Genomic DNA, 25,848 nt, shown 5'->3' with positions numbered 1-25,848 from the left:
CTGCTAGAAGAAAAGAGACTTCTTTCAAAAACAGAAATTTAAAATGTTTTACTGTGAATGGTTGGCATCACTAGGTCTTCAGATTTGTGGCGTTCAGGACAGTAGAGTGTAAACACCAAAGAAATACACAAATCATCACTTGTTTATGAAGTACATTCCCAATTCAAATAAGAACATGAGTATACCAAGCAACAGGACAGTAACCAAAAGGTACTAACAGCAAACTGCTGAACAGCCAGAGTGAGGAGTGGGAGAAGAGTTTTTGTTGAAAATTAACTGGCTCAGGGCTGGTACTCGACTCGTAAAGACAAGTAGACTTCAAATAACTATCAAACTCATTAACCCTGCTTTATTCAGGAGGGTAGACTAAACTTTTGGTCATGTAGATAAAGTTCAGGTAGCTATCAAGAAAGATAATCCTCTAAATTTAAAGCAATTCTGTTCCAAGCATGCAACCCTATCTCCAAACAAGCATCTCAATAAGCTTGTTAACAAAATGCAATAAAGTTCACCTTAGAAAAATCTTAAAATGGATGCATTTGTCCTCAAAGTTGTGCCAAGCTTCATCCACAGGATTCCAAAGCTCGCACTCTGTACAGTAAGCTCTCAGAGTATGCGACCCCAGAGTACATGACCCCGCTCTTACATGGCTGACCCCAGTTCCCACAGTAAACCCTGAAAATGCACAATTTCTAGTTGCACTTAACTTGCTCCGCCCTAACCCCAGCTCAACCCCCCTGCCTCTGCACAGCCCCAGCTCAGCCCCCGCCCACCTCCGCTCACCACCCATGCATAGCTCCTGCTCACCCCCCCACCCCAACCTCTAGCTCACCACCCCTCATGTGCAACTGCATCTCAACCTGCCCCAGTTCAATGCCCCTGCTGGCTCACCATCCACACGCAGCTCTGGCTCACCCTCCCCCTGCATCCCTGCGCCCAGCTCCTCCCACTCCCTACCCCAAATGTGTGGCTCGGCTCAACTTCTCCCCCCCTCCGGTGCAGCTCTGGTTCAACCTCCCCTCCCCCTGGTTCAAACACCTCATGCACAGCCCCAGTTCCATCCTCCTGCCCCAGTTTAACCCACCCCACCTGCAAGTCCAGTTCGAACCCCCTGTGGCCCAGCTCGCCACCCCCACCCACAGCTCTTGCTCAAGTCCACCCCTTGGCACCCTGCAGCCCTAACCCACCCCAGGTTTCACCCCCCCTGCCTGCCCTCCACAGCCTCCACCCACCGACAGGCTTAACCCTGCCCAACTAGCCCCCGCTGAGGGACTTACATTTCTGCTGCTTCCCAGATGCACAACATGTGTTCTGCCAGGAAAAAAGCTGGACCTCCACTTACTCTAAATTTGGGTTACGCAAGGGTGCATGGAACAGAACCCTCATGTAACTCAGGTGTCTACTGTATTCAATATCATGGAACCAAGGTAAAAAAATTCCCTGTTGATAATGAAACTAGCGTATGTATTTAGAAAAAAGTTTGAAAAAGATGTGGGACACTACCTTGCAAAATGCATATGAGGCTTTTACAAAGTGGTTTTTTGATTTTCTGATCTGGTAAGTCAGGTGCATAAGTACAGGATTAAGTGGCAGGACTCATGTAGTATGAATGAATCAAGTTTTACCCATTTCCTTTATTTTTTAAAATCCTTCACACAGCAATCCACCAAAATCCAAATTTTAACATAATGTCCTTAAAATGCTTAAGTTTGAAACTATCTTTTAGGTATAAATAGAACAGATGGCCTTCAAAGTTCTGTTGCAAGAACAATGGGTGAAATCCCACCCCTACCTTACACTCAAAAGGGAACAAAAACTAGCAGCAGGCTCATTAAAGCAAGGCTCAACCTGTGCTAGCTCCCTTCCCACTTCAAGTTCAGATGACTCCATTTAGACGACGCGGATCCACTACATCACCAGTTAACTATCAATGAGGAATGTTTCACTAACTCCACAGAACAACAAAACACCTTCAAAGCAGAAATGCAACCACTTCTATTACCCAAACTGAAGAACCACAACATTAGTAAATCCAGGCTCCTAGGTTAGAAAAAACTCTACCAGTTTAATTTACCAAAATATTTTAAACTAATAGTTAAATGTAGTGTCACTTTCCATCTTTTAAAAAAGAAGATGTGAAGATGGGAAAGATGAGGGCAGATAAGTGGAAATACACAATAATCAGAGATATTACTGTTATTAGCTACTACTAACTCCACAGCAAGTAGTGAAACATCGGCTCCCTGCCAACAACTAAACCAAATGAAGACATTCTGGAATTTCAGCCTCCATTTCAGACTGTTCCTTCTCATCAGGCAGTTCAGCTACTTTATAAGCAGCATAAATAATAATAAAAAAGCCAAGCATACATGACTTTTGTTTGGGCTGTTATAATTATGGTTTCTCTCATCACTTAAAACCCTATATAAATATATTCTATCAACTTGGACAGCAAAATTAAAAGCTCTCCACAGACTGATCTAATGTATTTGACCTGAAATCTCAAAAAGCAAGCAACTGGATCAAATTTGAAATGCTTTCCTTATTTGAATCCACAAAGCACTACACAGGGCTTAGGTAACAACAGCTAATATACACTGTCCCCAATCAATCAATTCAAAAGACTGATGTTATGAAATATGATTGTTTATTGATAAATAGTAATTAGTAAATTGTAGTTCAAGATGGATTTTAATCTTGAAATTAGCCAATACAAATCTTCAACTTGAAATAAGGTTTCACATTGGACTAAAGAGAATAATGCATCAAGATTCCTTCCTGAACATAGTTGTTTTGATATGCTTTTAATTCTAGACACAGAAATTTCAATTACTGAACAATTATATTTTTTTCACAGTCCAATTTCAACTATATATTCCACCTTACCCTTCTGTAATACAGTCCAATTGATTTTAGTCTACCAAATTAATATCTATTTAGAATTATTACAACCCAATCAAAAGGACAGCTCAGTTTTAGATGTGCTTCCACCTACTAGGTGTCATATTTACTATCACATCAAGCTCACAGGGTTGGTTTTAATTTTAATATTTTATTTCTTAGGATATTCATCAGGTAATTTCATGCCATTTTTAATACTAGTTAGAATTAGTCTACAACATGGACTAGATCTTAAATTGTTGCTTTTTTTTTTTTTTAAATAAAATTGTAAGGCTGTATTCATAGAATAAAGTAGCTGGAGAAAAAATATCCCAACCCCATGAGTTTCCAAAATTCTCATTCCGATTACAACGTCTAAGTAAAGCTCTGTAATATTTTTAAAATAAATTTCCCTTCTTGACCAAGACATGTTACAATTCACTCTGGGTGAAAACTGCATAAGAGTTTGTTCTCACTTCTGATTTTAAGAGTTGAACCCAAAAGCGTGGAAAACTATTCCAAGTCAGAATATTTGAGAGAAGGGGAATGTCTAAATGCAGTTTCAATTCCATGCCACTTCAAATTTCAGAATTACCCCAATACATCTCCACCTCCTCCTCATACTTTTCCCCCATTATTAACAACCCATTTCCTTATCCACCATCCATAAATGTTACTCCCCACTTCCCAGTTTACTCCCTTACCTTGAAAGAAGTCTTCCAAATTTTATACCAGATTGGACAGGTCTAATACTTTCCTAGTAAGAATTCAAATATGGCTCCATAGAAATTTAAGTCAATAGGTTTAATAAAAAGGTCTCAAACCCACTTGCTACACCCCAGAACATATTTATGGATGGAAATAAAATCTACAATCTCAGAAAAAAAAAACCACATAGGAAATTTAGAGTGACAGTGGTGGCAAGGTAAAAAATTAAACAGGTTTTTAAAAACTAACTGATGCCTTCACTGAGAGCCTTGGTATGGGTCTCTAACAGATGTGCCTTTTCACAAAAAGCTGTAATTTCACCTCATATAACTCCTCTGAATGCCTCAAATTCCAAAAATTCTTTTTACCAAATTACCTAGAAGGCTAAAATAAAGTATATTCAAAGTCCCTGTTATAAGCAAACAGTCAAATATAAATCTTCTACCCAAACTCTTGTAAAAAGATGCTAAAGTTATTACATGGAATAAGTAAAATAGCCAAAAATTTTTTTACCTTGTTCATTGCTCCAGGTTGCGGCCCTCTCAGTCCTGTCTGTCCTCCCATCTGGGGAGAACCTTGCTGCAGAGTCTCAGCCAACAAGTTACCAGCATTACCTATTCCTGGATTTGGATACGGCATGTTGGGTCTCCCTCTTCCTGCTCCAATTGAACCGTTCATGACTTGTCCTTGCATCATCCCTTGTCCACTGCTTGCAGCCAGCATCCCAGGATTCATGCCAGCACTCATCCCTGTGTTCATTCCCATGCCAGGCTGATTAACTGGACTATTTACCGTAGGCATCATTCCTGGAGTTGACTGGGCTGAAGGACCTTGATTTGGGCCACTTGTACCCATCCCCATATTGGGAGATGTCAACCCTGCCTGTGCCATGGGGCTTTTGACCATGCTGTTTAAAATTCCCATTCCAGGACTGTTCTGTTGCGTTTGATTTGCTATACCTTGGCCTGGGCCACCAACACCCATATTGAGGTTTGGAGAACTACCAGCCCGCAGCAGTTCAGACAGCTGCTTATGTTTTGATGCAGCATCTTGTGCCATGCCAAGACTGTTCTGCAGCTGATTAATATCACCACCGTTGGTAAGTCCCAATTCTGTGGAGCTGATTAGTTCATCTGGCAAATCATGTTCCAGATCAAAGAGGGATCCAAAATCTAGGAAAGAAAAAAAAAAGTTTAAAAATTGAGATCTACTGAAATCTGAAGAGACAACCTTTGGGTTTTTTAAAAATTTGATTTATTTCAAATGAGAAGTACATCTTTGCACACCTTGTTTTCACAATATTAGAGTAACAAATAGTATTTGAAATTGACCAGCTTGCCTTGATGCAGACCATCTGCAAACTTCAAAAGACTTTTAATGAGATTACACCTGGCTTCTTTCTGATGCATGAAAAATGCCTCATTTCGAACCCCACCCTCACATAAACCAATTTTGCTGTAAGGTCTATTGGCTGTCTGAGAGCACGTTGTAATCGCTCACAGCTTAAGTGTGAAAGTTCTAGATTTTTTTTAGAAAATATCCTTTTCCAAAGGGGTGGACACTGAAGTTAAATAAATTTAACTAGTCAAAAAATGAAGTTTTGAATAATTAAGAATACATTCCGCTCAATTTCTCAGCTTTCACTAAAGTCTTTTTTTGGAGCGACAACCTGGATTTCTAGAGTAAATGCAACACAGAAAACTTGCTTTATAAGTCATGGAGCAGCAAAAAGAAGCAGATGTGCTGTCCCCCCCACTCCCACCCCTTTTGCTGGCCCCCTTGATATATAATCCCAATTTTGAAAGCCAAACCGAAGTTACAAAATTCAATGGATCTTCATAGGGTAACGCCCATTATGATCCTATCTGGTTGCAAGGGCAGAATTATAAGCAATATAAACCATTCCCTCATCATATAGGCAGAATAAGAGAGAGTGAAAGACAGGAGGATCAGGAACCTAAGTCACCCAAACTGCTATGCAGCATCACTACTAAGGTAACAAACTGGCATAGTTTCAGGATATGTCTACACTATGCAGTCACAAGGCTGTGTTGACACTCACGTTGCTGAAAATTAGCATGTATGATTGCAGTTTGCAGGCACTTTGGCCAACAAAATACTTCCACCCATATGAGCAGCTTTTGTTTTGTCAAAAGGATAGCTCTCCTGCAAACAAAGCAGCATTCACATTTGCACGTGCCACAGAAAAATTGTTATTTTTCAAGTGAAAAGGGTGTTAAGCCCCCATGAACGACAAAACTTTGGTTGATCAAATGCAAGTGTAGACTACCTCAGTTTGCATGTGGAGATGCTTGGAATGCGACAGGCAAGATACATTACAACAATCCCAAGTGTTCCTATCTAGGAAGATCACAAACACTTGAGATATGCCATAGGTACCATGCATCTCTTAATCCACACTATGAAGTTAGTGATGTACATATTCATTTTTTCAGTATTAAATATAAACAAAAATGATTTAAACAAAAGATCACCCACTATATTACAAATTCATACTGTTTATTACTAATGAACATGTTGCTTAATATTTACAGTTAGATGCAATATTACATAGAATGATAAAGTTTAATTTTAACCATTTTTAATAAAGGCTTGATTTCACGAATGCTCTATTATAGCAGATATTTTACTTCACTTTCAAAGAGAAAGACGTTATTAGCTTTAGTGTTGCCAATACACTATTTTTGGACTATTGCACTATTAAGGGGAAAATGCCAACTCTACTAAGTTCAAGGAGTATTATGTAAATAGTCCTCCTCACTAAAACACTGCCTACACTACAAAATAAATTTGCATTTATTAAAATTGATTTTATAATGCCTTTTTTAAAATTCAATTTGAGTATCCTCACTACCCACAGGCTCCCAATAAGTTCAACATATTGCTTCCACAGTGAACTCAAATATCAACTGTTGCAGCAGTGCATTATGGGAACCTATCCCACAGTTCACCCAGCCCTGCATTCTAAGCCAGGGGCAGCAGTGCTGTCAGTTTCCCATGTCCCAGCTTGTGTGTGTGTGTGGGGGGGGGGGTGGGGGGGGGCGGGGGGGGGGGCAGGAAATTGACAGCGCAGCAGCCCTGGTCAGTTTCCCAGCTCCTACTAATAGCAGGAAGCTAGGAGCCAGGTGCAGCATGTAGCTTTGTGGGATACATAGGGGACACGTGTGGAGGCTAATAAATTTGAATGAAAGACATGGCGCATCCACACTAACCTTTATTTGACATTTTAAACTCAATTGATGCTATACTCGCCCGTTAACATTGACATTTTGTTATAGATATTAGAGCAGTCTAAATCGAGCTAATGATATTTACGGTGAAGACAGCAATGTTTTCATACCAAGCTAACTCCTCTATATTCAATTTTACCTCATAGTGTAGACAGAGCCTAAAAACTGAAAACAAATAGTATTAGAAATAAGCAGCAGATCAAGTTTGGAAAGCTGAATTACATTACATACATGTTCAATAGGGATCACAATGATACAGTGCTAGAGTATTTGCAGAGTTGAAAGCAAGCATTACTTCAGAAATTACAAGTAAGAACTACCAAAAAAAAAATTTCTGAAAGGTTTGCTGCTGGGGATTAGCAAGGGTAGATAGGGGTACAACTAAAATTGTGTCTTACTATTCTCTTTAAATTTTAATGCCCCTGTAACCACACTATCCAAATCACCACATATAAACTATAGGCCTTTTGGACAAAAATTGCTGCTTATATTTCCCATCCCTCCATCATTATTTAACTAATTTCTGCGACTGTTTGACACAGTGAAATGTAAACAGACCATCCATTAGCCTCTATTATTTGCAGGGAAACTTGTGCAAAGGACAAATCTCGCAGATTGTATCTCTAATCCGAACACTCTCATCCAGTAACATCTGTAATCTGGCATGGTTTTAGTTAGCCAGACAACCACTTATCATGGGTGTGGCCACTAAGTTTCTGGTGGTCCCAAAAAGTTTGTTTCCAGCCACCAGTCCTGGTCCTCAGCGTTCTGTGCTGTTATTTAGCTGTAATTTACTCCTAAATGTCTTCTGAGCGCCCAGTAAGCACTGAAAGTGTTGGTAATGTGCTAGACCACATGGAGCTCACACTGTCCAGCAAATTCTCTTATCTGGCACTGGACAGGTCCTGAGTGTGTCAGATCAGAGAGGTTCAACCTGTACTTCAGTGGATCTTTCCATATTACCTTCCTTCTGACAATACATGACCACCGGATCTCTGGACCTGCAACATCCCTGATCCTGCTGGACCATGGATGCTACCAAATCAAAGTGCCAAACATTTCAGAGGTTGAACCTGTATTATGATTTAACTGTTCTGTAGATGAAGTTGAGAAGAAAAAGGGTCCCTCAATTCTGTTAAGCATTGCCAGAAGACAGGCCTGAACTTGATAAGATTTCATATAATAAAAAATAAAAAAGTCTTCACTTCCTCATTAAGAACTCAAGAAACATTAATGAGTGGAAGGAAACAGTAAGAATCATAATGGAGAAACACGTTAAAGATAACACACGGGCAGGAGAAATGCAAAAGCAATAAAAGGGACATGTGGTACTCTGGAAAGACTAAAAACAATGTCAATTTTGAGACCAGAAGCCAGAAAACACTTAGGCTAAGTAGTGACAAGCTAAGATGATCAATGAGGAAGGGTCTGAAACAAAAGAAAAAAAGTGATTCACAAGTTACAGTCCATGACCCAGTAAAGATGTGAAAAGCCAGTCTTGGTAGTTGGCAGAATAAAACTTTGAAAGCTAAAGCAGTGAGATTTTGCAAGAGAACATGCTCCATAAATGGTGCATCTTATTAATATTATGGGACATCATTTCTGTGGAAAGGGACTTAAGGTATGCACCACTCCTGTAAATTAGTATGAAAGTCTTCTTTTTAGGATTCTACAGTCATATTTGCTTCTCTTGATGTAAGGGACAGATCAAGTCGCATTTCTCTGAAGATCTAACAATTTCATGTGAGTCTCCCTTCCAGGTCTCCAATTCTAAGAGTATTTCAACACTGAATACTAGCAATCACCACAGCTAGAACATTCCATCGGGCACTGATTATCACATCACTGAAGATCCAATAAATCAATCTCCAAACACACTCCCACTAACGTCCATACTCCAGCAAAACAGGAGAGCAACCCCCGCTGGCCACACCAAGTTGAATTTGTTTTAACTACCGTAGTGTCTTCTGCTATGCATTTAGCATGGCTGAGGATGACAAACTGTAAAGGTAAGTGTAGACAAGATGAAAGTGAACAAAAACAAATTCTAAGCCGTAAAGGTTTTGATTTCTAAAAAACTCTAGCAGCCAAAGATGGAAGCCAACTCCTATCCTTCATTGATAGTCATGCCAAATGAGTCTTAACAGGGAGCATGTTTCCACAAAAAAACCAAACAAAAAATGTTTCCTCAAAGACAAACAAGTAACAGGTACATGCAGAAAACACAAGAACAAAGTTATACTAAATTGAAAGAAGGTAACTGGGAGATACCCCTATGGCATTAAACATTAAGAGATACAGAATATAAATATGTTCTCTATCTAGATAAAGGTATCATTCTGGAGCCACAGATCTTATCACAGAAGAGGCAGGTGTCAGCTGTTGGAAGCATGCAGGGCAGTTTGACACACTTTTCTTCTACACCGCCTGTCCTGGTCTGCACTGCAGCAGGACCTCTCAAACTGCACCACTGCACATCATAAGCAAGGTACAGAATGAAGTTACTTCAATCCCCCAGTCTTTCAGACAACACATAGACCAACCCATCACCTTTTAAAGAAGGGGTGAGGAACCTACCAGCTGGAAGCTGTATCCAACCCGCAAGGCTTGGAGTGAGCTCCTCCTCCCTGCCTCTGCAGAGGGGCAAGCCAACCAATGTTCACTGATACCAATCAAAAACCATGCGCTGCTTAGGGTTCACCTTAAACTTCCTTAGATCTCAACTTGTTGAAAGTATTTGCAAACCATGGGCAGACAAAGCCGTCTGACCTCCAACATGATGGTAGTTATTCCCTGCTGGAGCTAAGTAAGGTATAGGCTAGCTGGTCTCAGGTCATGCAACGAATGTGAAGCTCTCTGACTTTCATAATGTGTAAGCCATCTCTTCAGGGGAGGCTTACTACCATACATTAACAAATAATTTAGTTACTGCATGGGTTTTATGGGCTTTCCAACCTGCAGCACATTATTCAGCTGGAGAATAGTTTTCCTCCTACCTGTTGTTTGGAGACTCACCTGGGCTGACACCCAGGTGCCCTCAAGTTATTCAAATTCAGACTTTACTAATCAAGATCCTGGAGATTAATCTGACCTTTAATGCACAAGGAACTCAGTGCCCTAGCACCTCAAAATTGTCCTGTTTAAGAGAAAAGCGTGTTTTCGACCTATTAAGGAGCCTGCTGAGAAAGGCACTATAAAAACAGAACATAAAAATGACCTTTATCTCAACAAGTTTACAATACAAGCAAAATATATCCTTTCTAAACTACAGAGCAGAGGCAAAACTACAAAAGGGCTAAGATACTACATTAGTACCTGTTTCGTGCTTTCTGAATATTTGCTTGACCCAGATTAGAAAACTAGAAGCAGTTCTTCTCACCTCCTTAAGACTAGTGTTCACTTGTTTGTGAAAGCATATTAACAGATTTTTGTACCAAGTTTCTGGGTTGTTAACTTCTAATCAGAGGACAGAAAAATCCTAGGTTTTTTGGAACCCTGTTCCAAAGTCCTCCAGACACCTGCGAAGGTTTTTGACCTCATAGCCTAAATGTGTTCTGAAGAATAGAAATCCGAGACCTCAAATAAATCAATCTTCAAAGAACAGACGCTTTAATTAATGAGTGATTTTGTGCACAGAAAATGTCTAAAGGATCTTGGCACAGAAGCTATGTAAGGTGACAGACCATTCAAAGTAAGCCTTGAGTCAGATCATATAGCAGACAAGATAGGGCCTGGAGACTGATCCAGACAACACCGCACCGGGAAGAGAGATGAATCAAAGTGGGACGTCAATGAGTGATCATCCTTTTGAACAAAACATCGACAGCCCCAATATGCATCAGCAAATCTGGCTATGGAATAGCTGTGTCTGAAATATAAAATAGATTAGCAAGCAGACAAGGCTTGGTAGCAGCATTCCTCTTAGCTTTGTCCAATAGAGACTTGTCATATCCCTGTCTTGCACTTGGCATACTTCAACTTCCAACCAGGCAAAACCTACAACCAACCACTCTATTTCATGTAGAATCCCCCATCCAGTCCTCCAGCCCTGCAAGCATTAAAAGGTACACTTCACAAGCTTTATCATCGACACTGACTGCTATATGCCACACAATGCACTCTGCTGTTTATGAAACGTAAGATATCTCTTCTGTGTCTTCAGGCAGAATCAATGATTGTGAAATGCAGAGGTCAAAGTACTCTCTGCAGAGAGACCTAAAAGAAAATACCAACTCACAGGACTCAACTAACCCCACAGTGTAACCAGTTATTCACATTTAAATTTAAGCACCAATACTCAGTATTCTAGAGTCTCATGACCTGAAGCATCCTACAAAAAGATAAACTGAGAAGACAATGAGTCAAGGATGCTCACAAGGCAAAAACTTAAGATAGCTTGCACAGCTCATTTCAAAATCCTGAAACAAAGATAACGTAAAAATGTTTCACCTCTTCCTTAGGTTTACCTAACAAAGTGCTACCAACAAACACTGAAAGTTGCAACATTAGGAAGTAATGGTTTTATGGGGAGACTAAATGACTCTTCCAAGGACAGAGAGGACACAAAAAGGAAAACTGAAGCAACAAGAAATTGGACTTTAGTGTGGAACCACTACTTTGGTTGAAGGAGCAAAGTGCCTGAGGAGAGCTCTTTCATCCACTGATCAAGTAAAGGAGTTGAGATTTCAAATGGCAGAAATCAGAAGTTCATGTAGTGTGTGACCACCAGTAGATGCTCTGCTGTTTCTTGTGGATAACCGAAGGAAAAACCTCTTAAGACTTGGAAAGTTCCACCATTTCCTAGACAGAACACATTCAGAAGCGAGAATTCTACCAAACAATGTTGAGAGAGGGTCAGATTTATTGGCTTTTAATGGGTTTGTTAAAAGGATCCAACAGAATTTTCACTGTAAACCCCAAGCTGAAATTTAGCATACAAAGAATTTGACTTGGCATTGTATTTTTCCAACCTAAAAAAAACAAATTCAACCATTTTTAATTAGAGAGAAACCAAAGATTAACCATACCACTATTGTTTGTCTGAATACAATCTGATTTAAGAACAATCAAGGAAGAAATTCAACCAAGATATAAAGAAGTACAAGACTCATATTCAGAGCCATAAAAACTATTGAGTTCATTTACACGAATTGTACAATATTCTAGGATGCTAGCTCCTGGATATCCAGAAGTAACTCCACCTCTTTGTGCCTAGAATGTGTAAGTTTGATCTGAAGCTGTGATTATTTTGCAGCTCTCTCTTTCAGGGAGCCATAACCTTTCAGCTTTATTATACCATTTGTGTTTTAGAAACTCCAAAAGCCTCTGGCATCAGGTTTTTAATTCTGCCAGCTGTAAGAAAGGTTGTTTTTCTTCTTCCTGTCACCACCACATCTCATCCCAAAGAGTCAACTTTAATGCACTATTCATGCACATTCTGCCTCTAGAAGCTCAGAGAAAATAAGATGCCTGAATTGGGACTGCAAGCAAAACCCTATCCAACAGTTTTGTGTACCAAAAAAAAATTTTCGATGCCTCCTACGAGAGGCCAGAACCACTGAAAGTCTGCAATGGAAGCCTGTATGCCATTTTAGGAGAGTAAAGCAAGTGTTGCAGACAGAGGCTCCTATCAGCAACCCCACAAAATTTCTTGGTGTAACTCTCCAAACTCAGTGGCAGAAATACACCTCATATATTAGTGCAGGGTGAGGGGAGGGAGGAAACAAAACCTCAAATTTGTCTCACATTTGATTTTGTTCAGTCAAAGAGCAAGTAAATGTTATAAAAGGCCATTTACTCCTTTAGCCTCAATATGAAAGAATGCAACTTGGGGAGCTTGCTCTTTGCACAAATTCTTACACAATGTATTTTGTTTACATCTTACATTCCCTGATTGACTGCAGATTCTGTGCACCACACAACACTTCCTTCCATTTTGCTCAGAATACTGATCTTCAGGTTCACTCAGGGCCTGATCCAAAGTCGCTAAACTTAATAGAAGGAGGATTGACTTCAAAATGGGCTTTGGATCACTGCCATGATGAGTGCCAAAACTACCGAGCTGTCTGATTCAAAAATATGACAATCAAGTTTCCATACTGTTTTTACTCTGGATTTGATATTTGGAAAATTTTACTTTAACATTAAACTGATTAATGTGTTAAAGTTGTGTTACTAATGGGCCCCTAAAATATTTTCAAATAAAATGTTAAGCTTTATAAAGAATGCTTTTCCCCCAACATGAGCTAAGGTGGATTTTCAGCTTACATCACTGTTCTGAAAGCAGTTGGCAATAACTTTTTAAACTTTCCTCTTTAGTTATCAGATTTTAAAATACACAGCACAAAGCTTCTATGTTAGTTTTGCTCAACAAACAACAGACCAAGTTATAAGCATGAGGGGCTGAGGGCCATTATTAACTGTTAATGTCCAAATATACCAAGTCAAGAGCATAGCTTAATATCAATCATTCTGCTAATCAAACTTACTGTCTGGTACAATTCCACATGCAAGGACATGCCACTTATGTATATCATGGGCACTGCAAAACTATACTATCCTAAGTAAGAGTCCGCCTAAGGAAAATATGTAAGCTTCAAACAGGAATTTTGTATGTACAGCTACAACACAAACTCTGAAGTATAGCAGTTTTCAAATCTTCAAGAATTACTGAGGAGCCTCAATTTTCAAAGCACTACTGGACCTCATCCAAGTTGAAATTAGAGGTGAATGAGCCCGCTTTAGCAAACTGACATTGTGGATCAACAGAAGAAAGCACAATGAAGGAACCATCCCCACTATCATATTATAGGATGAGTTTCAAACCTATAATACCAAAAAAAAAGAGACAGTGCCCTGAAATACTGTGAAGCCTTTGGTTTAAGCCATCTACAGACTATTTGCAAGATAGTCTAACGAGCACAGGCTACCTATTCACCCAGGCTGCATCTACATCTGCCCCTTACTGAGCAGCCTGGAATATGCTAATGAGGCATGGATGTAAATTTCCTATGCCTCATTAGCATATGACCATCTCATTCAGAGTCCGGAAGCAGCTCTTCTGGACTCCAAAACAGCCATGTAGACATGTGGCCCACAGGGATCTCTCAAAAGGAAACGCTCCTTCCAGAGGCCCCCTCTTCCAGACAGAATCCCATGGTGATATGCTAATGAGGCATGGGAAATTTACACCTGCGCCTCATTAGCGTCTTCCAGGATGTTTATTACCACACCCCTTCTGGAGGAAGGGGCATGTGTAGACGCAGCCCCAATGATTGCGTGAAGTGAGAAACTAAACCAGTGGTTTGGGACAAAAATATTTTTCTATAAATTGCTATACATTTAGAAATACTTCCATATAAGAATTACCGTGGCTTATTCTTGCTCATGCTTCTCAGCAACACCTGCACAGACATCAAAACAAAAAAGCAATCATATAGCACTTTAAAGACTAACAAAATAATTTATTAGATGATGAGCTTTCGTGGGACAGACCCACTTCTTCAGATCTATAGTCTTACCAGAACAGACTCTGCTCTCCTATCTGATTTGCCAACAATGGTAATACTTTTTCTGGTTTGTCAATCTTTACAAAAATTTTTGGACGTCTGTGCTTTATATATTGAGTCTGTTCTGGTAAAACTATAGATCTGAAGAAGTGGGTCTGCCCCACAAAAGTTCATCATCTAATTAATTATTTTGTTAGCCTTTAAAGTGCTCCATGACTGCTTTTTCGTTTTGATCAAATACAGACTAACACAGTTCTCTGTTACTACAGCAGACACACGTAACTGATGTCATCCTGATCCCCAGCATTCTGTAGTAAAAATCCTAAATGCAGATACAGAACTTGGTAGTACAGGAATGATTCTGCCACGATGCTGTGGAAAAAGGACAGGAGAATAAAAGAAATTTCTCCTCACCAATCGGCTTCACACTCACAGTGGTGAATCACCTAACCCACTGATACGCTGCTTCACATAGCATTTTCACAACAGGAGAAGTAGTGATAAATAAACTAGTATCACCCCAATTCCATGCTTTTCTTGATACAAAAGTACCCAAGATAATGACAAACAGGCTGAGTTACCCATTACAACTCCCACATCTAAAAATGGGAGCTGTTCACAATTCTTGGACATGTGAAAAGTAGTGTAAACACCTTTCTTTAAAAAATCCTACAAAAACATATCTGAAAGCAGTTGTGTGTGTACAACTAAAGTTTTAAAAATACACAGAAAAATTAAGTGAGGTTATTTTGTGCTGGTACTCACATAATATCAAGAAATGTGCTTTAATAAAGAAATATCAGATCAAGCCCATGGACGTGTTGCTTACCACTTTAGCAAATGAGGGTTCCCACACAAAACAACTATAATTTATGTCTGGCTTCTTGGATTCATGTATCCAAATTCAGTGGGATCCTAGTGTTTTGCATGCCACTGAATATAACCATATGCAGAGACAGATGTATTTTACTTCAACCTGCTGCTGCAGTTTTGGTAAAGCCTGAGAAACCAAATCCTTGGAGACCCATAAGAAGTTTAAGCAGACAGGTAAACATTTCAGCAAAATTACTTAGTTTGTCAGATAAATCTAAATGACTTAGGGCTCATTCTCCACAAAGGGCCACTGGTTAGGGTGCAGCGCAAGATTAAAGAAAGACCATAACATCAATAGAGCATACAGAGGAAAGCTGCTCCACTGAAGTATTTAAGCAGGTCATGAAAGAGAGAACAATGACAGCCAACCAAGGGTGTGTTTTGGGGAGGGGGATGGGGCGCAATTTGCAATGAATACACGTATAAGTCCCATTAAATCAACTGGCAGAGAAAGACTGCTCTATGCTCTGGACATAGAAATCCATAGTCAGAGAAGAGCCAGAATTCTTCCCATAATGTTTCATCTTCCCCCGCTCTACCCAGCCCACACACATTATTAAAAATATTGTATTTAAACTCAAACACGTGAAAAACAAAACAGTTTAACTATTTTAAACAAAAGAAATAATTAAAAGATCTGAACCGATGACTCTTTCCAGGCAGAGTTAAAGATACTGCCTGAAATGGATCATTTAACAAGAGATCATCTCAACCACATCCACTTTAAACTAAGGTTGGTTTTTTTTGTTTTTTGTTTTTTTTGGAATCTAGCATTTAAAAATTCCTGAATTCAGCAGCAAGGCTTTCTGTTGGCATTTCAGATATCCATTTGTAAGTTGCTATTTATTTTTAAGAAGTATACACTCACTTCTGATTTCAGGTATCCACACTGTACCACTCCCAGGACACAAGTTTTCACTTGTACATTTTGCATAATGTACATATATTTTGTGTGCACATGTGCCCCTCCATAAAGTCTTACATATGGAGTTTGTTTTAAATCTGTCGAATACTGCAACTTTCTACACACACTTCAACAAGTGTAAGGAAAAAAGAACAAGTTGTAGGTACCATAAAATTAGGAACGGAATGCAAGGTTCTGAAGACTGCAGGATCATTGGTTTTTGAATCAACCACCTTGGAAATATTATGTTACTGTCCTTCTCATAATCTTATTCTAAAGCATAGGGTACATGACAGGCCACTTGACTACAAACTGGAAATTATTACAGTTCTTTCACACCAATTATTTAACATCTATTAAAATAGTAATTGGCAACTATAACAGAATAGGTATTACACCATTTTCACTTGCCCAACCCACAATGTTTCTCTTACAGCTAACACCATTAACCCTTTAAAAAGCCCTTCAAAAACAAAAACAGTGGAGAGAGAGAAAAAACTAGGAATGCATCTCACCAAGAAAGTTGATAAACCGAATTTTTAAGTAATGATCTGGGGGGTTAATTTTTTTTTTTTTAAACAGAATCCTCTAACTTTTCAGGTAACAGAATTAGTACAAAATACAGCTCTAAAAATATCAGTGTATTTTTGACAACAGCCTAGAACTTGGCTGCTAATGGACAGCATTTCATAGTAAAGCATGTGGGACGATGAGCAATTTGTGTGATACAACACAAAAACGTAAGTCAAGGGACTTGGGTTCTGCCACTTACATGTTACATGGTCATGAATAATTCACTCCACTGTTCTATGCCTTGTTTCCTCTCCCTGCACTTCACGTACCTTACCTATTGACTGTAAGCTCTTTGAAGCAGCACTATAACTTACTACAAGTCTGTAAAATGCCTAGCAGCCTCAGATGAACAACTGTAATACAAATAAAGTTTTTATTTGCTAAAATACAAAAACTAAGTTCTGACTACATGATTTCAGAGACAGCAAATGAAAATAAGGTGAACTGTAACAAACATCCAAATTTCAGTGAGAAATGTGACATTGAGAGGGATGAGAACTTAGCAGTAAGATCTGATTGCTGTCCAAGATAGGAGGTAAGAGTCAGACCAGAAAGGAGAAAGAGAGAGAAAAGAAAAAAGGAAACGTCAAGCAAATGGAGAGAAACTCCAAGGAGGAGCCTGAAAACTGGAGAGAGTCTTTGTAGCTATTTCTGGAATAGCTAGGGAGCCAGGTTAAGATTTGAGGTGATGTGTTTCTAATGAAGAAACAACCCTCTACGTTTTAAAAATAATTACATTTTCTACACAAGAATTAAAGTAGTCCAGAAAACTGAAGATAGAGCAACGATTTTTATAAGGGGAACAAATCCTGAAAGTTTTCAATACAGGGGAGAAACATATACACCTTGGATATGAAGGATGAAGAAAAGAAAGGGTCAAGATGCCCACAGATAGAGATTGATAAAAAAAGGATACTAAGTAGAAAGGAGATACAGGAGATGAGCATTTGGCTGTAAGCATGGCTGTTAATCAAGAGAATCTTATTTTTTGATATACCTGGCTGAAATATGTTAAATCCCATTGCACAAATATAGACAAAGATCTCTGCTACTGAAAATCTACATATGAACTGGTATCTCAGAAGAGGGCACGCTGATTTAAAATTCTACAACAATATTTTTGCGTCCAACAACCAAAAGATGTTGCAATGTCTATTACAAAGTTTTGTCATTGAAGTTCAGCATATCCTCCAAATACACAGCACCATTTAACACAACTGATTAATGGAAGAAACCTTGCCCAAAATGAACATAAACATTTGGTATTTTTAAAGACAATTCAGAATGACAAATGCTTCATGTATATTTCATTACAGTATGAAGAAAATGAAAGATTTACTCTGATGTCTACACTGCATTCAGAAAGATTTGTTAGGTAGAGGTATACCAACAGAATCCGAGTGTAGCTGCTGCTTTCAATTTCTGGCAATTTTTGCGCTACTTTAACCCCAGTCCTGCAAAAGCACTTTTAGGAAGGAATGACCATGTCTCCATGAATGCTTTCTGCAGCATATAAATGTCACCAAAAAACCCTCAAGTGCTATTGCTTATGATGGCAAAAGTTTTTAGTGTAAACCTGGCTCAACCACTCTGATTTAGTTTTCGCAGGAGAACTCGACTTTGGGCTTCATACACACAGACATATTCCTCCGTCTGACCAATTTTTGTCAACTGTTCACAGTGAAGTGGTACCAGTAATTCTGTAATTACTGAGGAAAATTTAAGATATTCTGCTCCTAAGAGTTTTAAAAGGGATGTGTTAAGCATTACACAGAATGATAAAACAAGATGCAGTTAAGTACTAATTTAGTAAAAGAAAAACCAGTAGCACGATCAAGATTTTCTGATATTCCTCAGTATCAAGGAAGGATAACAGTATTTTAGTGTTGACAAATATGAACTTGCAATTAAACACTTGAACTAGTTGGCAATACAGTATTCCCTTTCCACTGTTTCTTCCCCTGGACAAGGAATTAAGCCCACTGAATTGTTTTTGCATGTATAGAGAATATTTTTAAAACTGTAAAGTTTAAGTTATACCACATTGGATGGTTTTACAGCAAACACTGCTTTTCAAATGAGAGAAGTACAACAGCCAGGACTTCTTAAGAAAGAGATCCAGGACTGTGACAGTGAGCTAGATGCTAATGGATGAGTAGAGAAACAACATTTATTAGTATCAGAGAGGTAACCTGGTTAATCTGTATCTTCAAAAACAACAAGAAGTCCTGTGGCACCTTATAGACTCACATTTTTGGAGCATAAGCTTTCGTGGGCAAAGACCCGCTTCATCAGATCCGTGAGTACAACCCATACAAACACCTTTTGAATTCTCCCAAGGCATTTTGGGTTCTGAAACAGAACCCCAATGCCTTTCAAGTTTTTTGTGCATTCTGAAAACCATATTAACAACAAAAAACACAATTAGGGATGAATTATAGAAGGAGCACAGGCTTCTGTAAGATGAAAATATTTGAGATCTGACAGTTTGAGCTCCAGCAGCTCAACTACACTCACCTTTGCTCTTCGGACTCCAATCTGCTAAATCCATACTTGAAATTAAGACTGAACCAAATAAGCCAACAGTGAGTTTTACATATCTCCCTCACTTGCACAAGGCAAAACAATATGGACAGCATTTTAGAATTTTCTGACCCCCACTCTGATCATGAAATTCACAATATATAGATTAATACAAAATTAGATCAATGGCAGGTTTCTAGTACATAATTAAGTAAAATTCAAAAGCATGATGCAAGATTACAGCATGATCCTAAGAGTGGGATGACACCCCTCACTGTACAAACTACACCCTACATCATTAATTCAAAGTTACTTGGGAACAGAAAGTGAAAAAGTCCTAAGATATAGCAGAAACTGGAGTTATGGTGTTTATGGAAACAGGCTGACATGAGGCAAAAAAACAGTCCAACTATGGACCAGAAGGAATATAACCCAAGAGTGATGGGTTCTGACAAAAATACTGTAATATTCAACTTTATAAGATTAAGACACTTATGAGATGGTCATAAATTATGATCAGGTAACCAACACCGTACTGTGTCTCAAAGCCCACAATGTTACTGTGCTAACATAAGAACCCTGGATAAGTTAAGTCTTCAATGACTATTGTGTGTAATTTCATTAAAAAAATTAACATTACCAAAATCATCTGCATCATCTGATACAAAGTTTGAGTTTGTTTTCTCCATTAATATCACACCTGAATTCTGATAGTTTAATATCCACAGTGTATGACCATACTTATGAGTGATTCTTCAACTCTTTAGTCACTAAATGCTGCCGATTAGAAAAGCTCAAGTATCTGTACTATGGGAGTATCTACACTCATTCAATTGAAATAAGTTCCCTGTAGCCTGGCACAACCAGTGTTTTTATACTTTCAAATACATAAGAAGTTTCTACTTGTCCAACTATTCTAAACATCCTTATCAAAAAAGCCTGAAGTCAAACACAGAACTTTTCACAGTGAAGGGGAGGGACTGATTTTGAACTAAAGCAATTCCCTGCTGAACGATCAACTTGACAGAAAAAGAAAATATGAAGCCTACAGAATTCAAGTGCTTGCTTTCTAAGTAATGCTAAAAAAGCTATCAGTGTGTCTGACAGGAGGAGTGTTCCTTTTCCTCCACCACCATTTCCCTCTTCTATCAGAGACCAGACCTGTTGATTTTGCAACAAATTTGTCACCTAATGCCTGTGTGTAAATGCACTCTAAAAGTTCTCTGCAAACTTTAAATTAGGAATATAAACTTAATTCATACAGAACAAATAGAAAAGATCAGAAAAAAATTTTAATTAATGATTCCAGTTCAACCAGTGTACAACAGAAACCAAGACATTTAAATATCTTGTTTACAGTGTGATGGCCAGCCATTTTTACTCATTTTCCTGGCAGCTCAAATAATTACGATGAACAAGAAAACTGATGTCTACAAGGAACAATAACCTTAACTAGAGAATATATGCAGGGAGCCAGAGCTAGGGTGTCCCCAAAGTGCTCCTTTGCCAAATAAGATCTAAATGCAAGTTTTGAGAAACAGCTAGGGGCAAGCTACTCAGTACTCTCAAAGCAAATTTATACCAAATACTCATCTGCTTCTTAATAAGAGGCAGTGAAAAGAAGAAGAACAGCTTACTGGTAATTTCCAGTACAACCAGTTTCCGTTTGGCTAGGGACTGGGACACCCAAAATTCACACTAACTTGATTTCACAGCACCTATGGATTGTTCCTACCTACAAAATCACTATTATAAACCCTTGCAGAATGGCAAAGAAAAACCCCCTGCATATTCACAACCCAATAAATCTACATGAAAATTTCAGACATTTTGGTCTCACAGCAAAGAAATGAGACACACAAAATGAACTGCGCTCCATATTGATCCTCAATGCAAATAAGATGAAACGCTATGTGCTTGCATGCAGATAAAAATGCTCTTAAAAAATCCTATACATCACAAAAACTGTAATACAGATTTTAAAAATTAAGACAAATTACTAAAAAAAATAGAACCACTCTTTCTTACAGAAAAGGCAAGGTGAGAAAAGGTGAAGGGAAATGGTAAAAAAAAAAAAAAAAAAAAAGTAAATAGAATAACCTGACTGCAAACAAGAGAAAATGAGGAATGGAAAAGAATTCAATCCCTTATTTAGAAAACATAGGCATAAGTAGACATCGCATATAAACCAACATTTAGAAGCATACGTGTACCTATACACATACAGTTAAGAGTTTTCAAGAAGATGCTTATGTGCCCTATTTTATTCCTCTCATCAGAATGCAGAGAGCTAAAAAAGGATGAAAATGGTAGAACTGTTAGTCTTTTCTGCAAATGGCCAAATGCATAACAAACCAAACAGCTCTCGTCTCAATCACGTCCAACAAATAAAGGGCAAGAGCAATTAAATACCCTCCGAGGAGATTAATACACATAGATGCAGAGGGGAAAAAAGGGTGCAAATCGAAAGACAAAAAGGGGAGGGAAGGGACTAAGGAAGAAACAGAGCTAGAGAGAAAGGGTTCTAGGTATACTATTGGAATATGAGGGTACTGGGCCCCTGAGACTGACCTGTGCCATCACTTGCGGACACGGAGAGCGCCGGTGAGGAGAGTTTAGGCCGCTTGGCTGAAGGCGGGCCCGGCTCCACCACATTCTCGGCCATTTTTAATTCTTTTTAGACAAACACAGCGAGCAGAGGCAGACGGGGGATCCCCAAAATCTTCGCCTTCCTCTTGGATCCCCGAGTTAGGTGAAGACTAACGAGAGAGCGACGACGGATCTGGAGGACGCGGGGGACCGAGTTCCCCTTTTCTGACCCTCGGGTTCGGTCTTTGGTAGGGTGGCACCGACTCAGCAGGGGGAAGGGAGGGGAAAAGGGTACGGAAGAGGCCTTTTCCCCCGGGCAAAGCGGGGACAGGAAGAACACGGAAACCTTCCCCCCTGTGCCAGAAAAACGGGACAGAAAAGGCTGGTGGGTTTTCAGTCAAATTAATCCCGGCTGTTGTGCTGCTGCTTCCTCATCTCTGCCACCATCATCTTCATCCTCCGGGGGGTCTCCTCCTCCTGCTGCCGCCTCAGCGCCGCCATCAGCCTCTTCCTCCTCGGCGTCGTTCTCCTCCTCCTCATCGCCACAAGGAGGCGGGCGAAGGAGGGGAGAGGAGGAAAAAGGAGAGGGGGGGGAAATCACCCTCCTCTAGCAGCTTCTTCCCTGTCCACCACCACCCTGAAAAAAAAAATCACCCACCGCCCGCGAAGGGGGCTGGTGGGGAGGAAGACAGAGCGTGTGCGGGGTCCCCAGTTCCCTCTGCTTCTTCCTCGCCAGGCACTAATGGCTGCAGAGAGGGGAGCTGGAAGGATGAGGAGAGTGAGGATAAGTCCCAGGAGTCTCCGCTTCACATCTTGTTGTGCGGGGAAGGAGGAGGGGTTGTTGTCCTAATGGAGGCAGCGCCGATTCCGGGATGGGGGTGCCGGGGGCGGGTTCCAGCACCCCTCCTCTCACTCTCTCTTCCAGCCGGAGGAGCAGGGTGCTCCCCAGAGCAAGCAGAGGGACCGATCCCAAAGCAGGAGGAGGAGGAAACAGCAGCCGGCCCCTCCCCCCTTCTCTCCACTACCTTCCCCCCCAGCGGCTGAGGATGGTTATTAGCGCTGAGTTTGGGTAGGGCAGGGGCCGTTCAGCTCCTCTCCCCGACTGCGCTCGGCGACGATCACTCTCAGCCTCTCCCACCGCCGCTCAGGCGCTGCTGGGATGCCCTCTCGCCTCCGCCTTACGGGGCGGGGACCTCATCGGGGGTCCAAACGCCTCCTAAAATACAGGGCCAAGGGGGAAATCTCGGATGAAATGGACCGCTGGGGGGGGGGTCTCCTCTACTCCCCGGCGGCGGGCGGGGCGGGGCGGGGCGGGGCAAGGCAAGACAGGGCTTTGAGTGAGGAGGCCGAGCGCGCAGGCTCCCTACTGCCCCTGCCTGGCTCTCGGCGTCGGGCTGTAGGGCTGGTGTGGTGTATGGGGGATTGGGTCTGGGACTCTCTCTTCTCTTCCCGTTCCCCGCCCGGGCCCGTAGGTCTCTCTGCGCTGCCCGCCCCCTGGCTCGCCTCGGCCTCTCTCGCCCACCCTCAGTCGCTCACACACAAACAAAATGGCGGCTGTTGTTTCTTCACTCTCCCGAGTCCTAGGAGGGAAGCGAGCAGCGGCGGCCGGAAATGAGCCAAGAGAAAAAAAGGAGGCGGGGCTAAGAGCGGGGGCGGCGCCGCTCGGAGCTCGCACTCACAATGGAACGCGGGGCGTGGGCGCTGGAAGGGAGCGAGCCCCAGGGGCGGGGCCAGCGGCAGTCACGAGCTCAGGCTGACCACTGAGCGCGCGTTACTCTTCGGTGCCTTCCGCAAACTCCCTCACCTCCGCCTCTTAAAGGGGAAGGAGAACGAAGGGGGAAATATTATGCCTCCTCCCCCCTCCACCGCCTGGTATTATTAGTCGGCCGAAAAATGCAGCGAGGTGATGGTTGGGACGGCCTGCTGTAGTCCTAGTGTTGTGGGGCAGGGGAGTGCAACCTGGAGCGGGCAGCTCCTCTGTTGCGCAGCTGGGCGGGGACGCGGCCGTCCCTGGTGCCTCTCCTTCGGCGCGCCGTAGACAAAGGCCCCATAGTCAAGCCCCTGGATTTCGGGGGGTGGGGGGCGTTTCTCAGCTGGGAGGAGACCAGCACTTGTCCCATTTTTTAGGTAGGCTTCTACACAGCTGGGCATACGTGTGATGAACTGTCCACCCCATCTGTACATTACATCATTGCGTGACCTGTGATTGATCCATCATCGTGCGTGGTAAAGCTGCGTCTGACCAGCCTGGCAAACTTCCACTCTCCAGCTTGCCTGGGAGAAGCAATTTTATTTATTTAAAATACAGGCACGTACACTGTGCTTTTCTTCCTATTAGCATCAGCAGCGCAAGCACCGTGGCATAGATCTTATACTAGGTCTGATATGCTAGCACCACAATTTTACTAGGTTGGTTTCTGACAAACATGCAAATTCAGCTCTTACCGACGCTACTGTGTGAGTTATTTAGTGTGCATCAGCATAGTGGTTTGGTTTGCTATGAGTGTAAAGCCATTGCCTATTCCAACAGTTTAAAAACTTGGCCACTGTTCTGCAACCTGTTCCACGTAGGCAGAGTCTGACACCAGTGTATGGACCTAGTGATTTCATCAAGCTCTGCACCCAACCATAGGGCTCCATACATGCAGAACAAGTTGTAGGAGTTAGGCCTAAAAGAAAAGAATGTTTAATGGGGATGCAAAAGGTAATGCCTTTTTTTCCCCCTCTTACTACTTCCCTGTTCAGGATTTGTGATTTTTATTTGCCTTCTTCCAAAACTCATAACTTGTGTCCTACAAATTAGTCATTTTAAGGTTGGCTGAAATCTGGGCCATGTACCAAGTCTTTGGTATGGCCATGTCTAGCAGAGAGCTGAAACAAAATAAAGCAGCAGAAATGTAGCACTTTAAAAGACTAACAAAATTATTTATTAGGTGATGAGCTTGCATGGGACAGACCCACTTCTTCAGATCAATTTTATTTCCAGTGCAGACTGACCTAAGTAGAGAGGATCAAAAAGAAGGGGAAAAATTGCAATAAAAACTGACAAATCAAATAGGATAGAAGAAAGGGAGTGAGAAGTTGGGGGGATGTTAATTGTCCTGTCTGAGATAATTACGAGCATCAAAGGGAGAGAAGCATAAAAGAAAGACATTGTTATGTCATAGTGTTAGAGCTAAAGGCATCACCTTAACCACATAGCAGTCTCACATTTCTTTACCTCAGTGCTACATACAATTCCTAAGGTTACTGTTAACTAAAAATTACAGGTTTCAGAGGTAGCCCTGTGAGTCTGTTTCAGCAAAAACAACAAGGAGGACAGTGGAACTTTAAAGATGAATAATTTTATTATAGCATAAGCTTTTGTGAGTTGCTCTAATAAAATTGATCGTCATTAAGGTGCTACTGGACTCCCTGTTTTTGCTAAAATATTGCAGAGAAGAAAAAATTTTGTTTGGTTGTGTTATTTCTGAACTCTGTGCATTTGGGTACAGTCAGTTTTAAATTTTTGGGGCCCTAGACAGTTGCCCCTTTCCTGCCCCTCCCCCTCGTCCCTGCAGTTTGCTGGCCCCCCAGCAACCTGTCTAATATAATCCAACCGATGGAAATTTAGGTTATGTTCATATGAAAAAAAAAACTTTCAGGATGCGTGAGAAAATAAGTCTCTACAATGTATAAACTGCATCAATTGGAATATAAATGTGAATACACATAAAAACAGTAACATAGTTCAACATTTTTAATGAGATGGATAAGCCTGAGACCCAGCAGGCAATCATGCTGCCCCTCCCTTACAAAATTTTACACCCCTGAGGAGGCCTGTCCCCCACTTTGTGCACCCCTGGCTTATACGATACATTTTTAAGGCAGGGACTGTGGCCCTTGACTGCCTGGAAAATGCTTAGCGTATTTTAGGAGCTACCACAGGCTGTTTATTAATCACATTAATTTACACAATTTACTCAAAAAAATCACAATTAGAACAATCATGCTTAATCACAGTTTTAATTTCACTATTAAACAACTGAATACCCACTGA

The 25,848-nt window shown here is 40.8% G+C and overlaps 1 protein-coding gene across 5 annotated transcripts in view; it reads right to left on the bottom strand.

Moving 5' to 3' along the window:
* Window positions 1–23,399, bottom strand: part of EP300 (EP300 lysine acetyltransferase) — a 136,589-nt gene extending 113,190 nt beyond the window's left edge. For all 5 annotated transcript variants that reach the window (XM_075009764.1, XM_075009780.1, XM_075009796.1 and 2 more), the window contains exons 1-2: window positions 21,792–23,399; window positions 4,102–4,760 (exon numbers count right to left, since the gene is read on the bottom strand). In XM_075009764.1, coding sequence (XP_074865865.1) covers window positions 4,102–4,760; window positions 21,792–21,885 — 753 coding nt within the window. In that variant the 5' untranslated portion in view covers window positions 21,886–23,399. The remainder of the gene's footprint in view (window positions 1–4,101; window positions 4,761–21,791) is intronic.
* Window positions 23,400–25,848: the final 2,449 nt, after the last annotated feature.

The sequence above is a fragment of the Carettochelys insculpta genome, chromosome 1 (genome assembly GCF_033958435.1).
Source record: "Carettochelys insculpta isolate YL-2023 chromosome 1, ASM3395843v1, whole genome shotgun sequence".
Lineage (NCBI taxonomy): Eukaryota > Metazoa > Chordata > Testudines > Carettochelyidae > Carettochelys > Carettochelys insculpta.
This window is presented reverse-complemented; position numbering and strand designations above follow the sequence as displayed.